This window comes from Loa loa, assembly GCF_000183805.2.
Source record: "Loa loa unplaced genomic scaffold supercont3.13, whole genome shotgun sequence".
NCBI classification, from domain to species: domain Eukaryota; kingdom Metazoa; phylum Nematoda; class Chromadorea; order Rhabditida; family Onchocercidae; genus Loa; species Loa loa.
This window is the reverse complement of record NW_018108193.1, coordinates 425,556-430,217: the sequence shown is the minus strand read 5'-3', so window position 1 is coordinate 430,217 and position 4,662 is coordinate 425,556. Positions and strand designations below refer to the sequence as shown.

The 4,662-nt window shown below is 26.6% G+C and overlaps 2 protein-coding genes across 2 annotated transcripts in view; both read right to left on the bottom strand.

Moving 5' to 3' along the window:
- Nucleotides 1-2,432: 2,432 nt before the first annotated feature.
- Nucleotides 2,433-2,893, bottom strand: LOAG_16699 (hypothetical protein; the record flags this gene model as incomplete). The annotated part of the gene is made up of 2 exons (XM_020449350.1): nt 2,433-2,629; nt 2,839-2,893. 2 exons carry the CDS (start codon nt 2,891-2,893, stop codon nt 2,433-2,435), a joined length of 252 nt encoding a protein of 83 aa, XP_020307159.1.
- A 333-nt stretch (nt 2,894-3,226) lies between these two features.
- The window catches only part of LOAG_16698 (hypothetical protein), a gene marked incomplete at both ends in the record, with an annotated part of 2,990 nt that continues 1,554 nt past the window's right edge, over nt 3,227-4,662 (bottom strand). The window contains 3 exons of the mRNA XM_020449349.1: nt 3,227-3,385; nt 3,845-4,011; nt 4,330-4,500. Coding sequence (XP_020307158.1) covers nt 3,227-3,385; nt 3,845-4,011; nt 4,330-4,500 — 497 coding nt within the window. The remainder of the gene's footprint in view (nt 3,386-3,844; nt 4,012-4,329; nt 4,501-4,662) is intronic.

The following is a 4,662-nucleotide window of genomic DNA, read 5'->3' as shown; positions in this document are numbered from 1 at the left end:
TTCCTTTATTTTGTTTTCAGTTCTCTCTCTCTCTCTTTCTCTCTCTCTCTCTCTCCCCTCTCCCCTGTGCGACAAATGTGATCCATCCCATTCTTTTAAATTATTTTATTAAAATAAAAAAAGAAATAAAAATTCGATTTGATAGAAAACAATCAATGCAAATCTATTTCTGCACTTCTTTCTTCTTCTAGCTTCTTTACCAATCACTGATTTAAAAAATTGTTACAATCGACGAAAAATAACTTCGATTTATTGATTTATTAATTGATTTGTTTAGTTTCGTGCAATGACCCAAACAGGTAAGTTTAAAACAAATTAAATATATCTGAAGCACTCTCTGTTCGATGTTCATTTCCGGATAGCATACCTGAAGTATTAATTTGTTTATTCATTTCTGAAAAGTGAACAAAATTTTTTTTTTAAAGAAATTCTTTTTTTTGAGAAGCTTTATTTGAAAAAAGATTTTTTTAAAAAAAAATTTTTTTTTTTGTTACTGCATTTAACATATAGCTGTACAGTAAAATGTATAGCAATTGAATCAGGAACCGTTTTTGTTGCTGTTGTCTGAATTCCAAGTATTACTTACTCGTCACTTCTTGGCTTGCAATACTTTTCTTCTTGGCTTGTGATATTTTTCTTCCTGGCTTAACATCAAATTAACTGCTAATGAATTCTTCCCATCTAAATGAGTTTGGCATTCGTGTGAGATAAGTTTCTTTGCTCTAATTGTGTCATCATCCTTCAATATGTAGAAGAAGTTTGTTATCAACAACTTATCACTTCTATTAAAAATAACACCAAAGAAAAATTTTTATTCGAAGATTTTTTTCTCAAGTTCAATTTTAGAGCAAAAATTTTTAGTATTTTTAGTTTCAAATTTGGTGAAATAAAAATAATCAATATACAGATAACTAGGGTAACAGCAATGGAAATCGTTTACATGAAAATTTTAATAAGGACATAAAATGGAAGGAATTGAATTAAATTATATATGCATATGTGCATTTAGTGATGAACTAAACTAGCATTTTAACTAATTATTTTATAATAAAATTATCATTTATAATGGTTGCAATAATAGTAAAATAAATTTATGAAGAAATATTCTCTAGTAATGAAAGATTTAAAATTCCAATTGATAAAAACTGATAAAAATAAAATTAAAAAATTAAACTAAAAGGAAAAGAAAGGAAAGATGACCAAGGACAAGTAGACGGAAATACAACAAAGTCAAAATAAAACGAAATATTTCAATTCAATTTTAATAAACAAAAATTAAAAGCAATAAATTTAACACTTAAAAAAAACGAAAAAAAATACGCTAATAAAACACATACAAAGCTTAAATGAAAGGAAAAACAAATAATCCATCTAGCCTTTTCAATTAAATTTAAAAAAAAGCAAATCCATTTTGAATGAAATCCGTCACATTTGTAATTCAATTAACATTCCTCCTTCTTTTTTTTTTTTTGAAAAAATATTTTCGCAGTGAAGCATTTCATTTGTTCGTTTTAATTTTTTCAGTTTCAATTTTAGCTTTAACATGAATGAGGCTTATAGAAAAAGTAAGTGGAAAGAAATATTAGCATGTCAATGTTATTAAATGCGACAACTGAGCTCAAATGTTTGCCTCAATATTTCTACAATTTCTCTTGAGTATTTCCTAACATTTCCATTCTTTTTTATTTTTCCTTTTCTAACTCTTTTTTCTTTTTGAATAGCAAAGCAATTTTGCATGACAAGTCAATTTGAAATGGTTAGGCAAAAACTAGACAGACAATTGGCTTCCAAGTTTCTTTTGCATGCCTAAATGCATTCAAATGTGATGGAACTTTCGTGTAATTTTAAAATATTTAGAATTGAACCAATTCAATTTAGCACAAAGGAAACTTGAAAAAAAGTTTGATATCTTTGAAAGCTTCCTAACTTAAATGAACCAAAGTTATCAAAGGTTTTTAAGGTATTAGTTGATATTGTATATGTGTTAATATTCCCAGTATAATTTGCATATCATTTAAGAAATGAATACAAGCAGAGAGATTTTTGCTCGGACATTATTGGCATTTTAATTGTTTAATGTTGCCGATGAAGGAGGTAGTTTATTGTTTCTTCAGTTGAAATATGAATGATTTCACAATATCCCAAGCCTCATAAATTTTATGTAAAAAAAAATCACAAAGTAAATCTCATATAAAGAAACATCAGAGATATATCCCAAATCCCGTAAATTCCTATAAGAAAACCTTAAAAATATCAATGTGATTATTTTGGGAATATTAAAAAAGTTGTTAGGCATCGTTCGTTTCCATAAAAATTTCTATTTCATTATTACTAATTAACAGCAAATGGAAATGAAATGACGGAAGATTTTTTTATTTGAAAATATTCAAAAACAAAAAATATAACAAACATTACATTCAATGATGTCATCATTACAAATAATTAAAACATAATAAAATAACAAATAAAATATGAAACATATAGGAACAAGCATTGGCACTTGGATGAACATTGGAAGATGATATGTGAACAGTTGATGGTAACCTGGTTACACCGGATGAAATTGAACTCGGATTACACATATTCGATCCAGGTATCCTCCATTTACGCAACTTATATGGATGACCATCTGTGGAAAAGAAAAGAGATATTAATTAATTAGTTGGTAATCAGTAATTTTATACAGAACTGGAAAAGTATATGAAAATTTGATTGCCTATTTTGGAGTGTTTTTTTTTCAATTTGCTTTAATTTTTATAACAAAAAAAAAAATGTAATTTTAATATTGACAAATATGAAGATTTATTGAATGATCGATTGATGAATTGATTAACTTACATGAATTAACCTTTCCAAATAATAATATCGATGTATTTCTTCTTGGACGTTCCATTTCAAAACTGGAAAAAGAAGAATTAAAGATTTAAAAGAGAAACAAAAAATACTCGATAAATATTTATTAATAATTTCATAATTAATATTTCCATTTATCCGATCCTATTATAATTTTGATAAAAATTAAAATCTGAAAAAAGAAAGTTTTAAAAATAAAACTTTTAAAAATTGACATTTGTACATTTAAAAATATTTTAAACTGCATCAAACTGGTGAAAAAAAAAGAAAAAATCAAGATTTTTATTTGAGCAAAAGAATTTATATTTGCCGTAAATAATTTATATTAAAATACAAAATTAGTAAACTGAAAAAAAAAATTCATTAAAATGATTTACCGGCAAAAGGTACGCACACCATCGTTAATTGTTTTTAATCGTTTGCTATGCGGTCGATGGAAAACATTTGGGAAGCCCTGATCACCGGTTATATAGTAATCATTCATCGAAGAGTTATTATTTGTCGAAATACACAATACTGCACGCTTTTCGCTCTATATATAAATTACTTTTACTTTATTGAGAATTAAATACCGTAAGATATCATTAGTTAGCATATCAAGGTAGATGGAAAAATAGAACAAATATAAAGTAAGTAAATAATAAGAAAAGGTTAGAGGTCAATGTTGTAAAAATGAACTAATATAAGACTGGCATAAACTGAAATTCTCCATTAAACTATGTATTCTTCAATCAATAGTCATTTATTGTTAATCAATTCTTCCATTTGCCAATTATCGTTCAGTCTTACCCTTTGACCTTATGACCATTAAATTACTATTTTCAATTATTGCTTTCCCTTCATGGAAAGCAATAATTTTCATATGTTTAATTAAGCAATATTTGAATTGCATCATCTTAAATACATGTTATATTACATATTGCTTTTATTGAATAACAGGACACGAAGAATTCCTATCAAGTTTAAAGTCAATTAAAATAAATTTGCATACTTCAGTTAAACCAAAGGAAGCAACATGACCGTAATGTGTGGCTTCAACAATCATCGATTTTTTATAACAGCGCCATTTTAGTGAAAAATGGCATGATTCACCAAATAGGCACTGTTGATTACCAATTTTAAAACAACCATATGAAGTACCACAACCTTGTTTAGTTACTGAAATTATTTTAAAAATTTTAAAACCAAGTTCATTTCAAAATCCCTTTTTATATTCCTTTGGAATACTTTCTTTTGATATTTCAGGGAAAATGTCGTAAGATAATATTAATCTAACCAAACCACCATATATATATATATCTAAAAGTTTACTAAATGATAATTGGAATAATTAATAGACACTGGAATATGTATTGAATGCAACCAAATGATAATTAAATATAAATTGGCGATTAAAAATAGAAAATCGAAATTAATTTGTTGTTCATTTCGAAAATTACAATAATTTAAGTAAAAATTAAAAGAATTGAAACAAACATCGAGTGGAATTGGAGACTGGCGAAAGAAAAGATGACCGGATATGATATAAATGTTTAGAGTGTATGACACTTGCCAAGAAGATGATTGCGCCAGAAGGTATATTCGGTGGTTGCCATCTTAGACTGGAATGTCGTCTGGATACGGTACCGTCGTTAATTATGGCACTTCCTGTAACAAATATCGTTCCAGTACATCTGGATTTAATAAAATTTTAAGACGAATAAGTCAAGATAGGTTTGTTGACAATGGATACATTATCGTTGACAGACATTAGCAATGAACACATTGTCAACTCTATATATATATATATATATATATATATATATATAT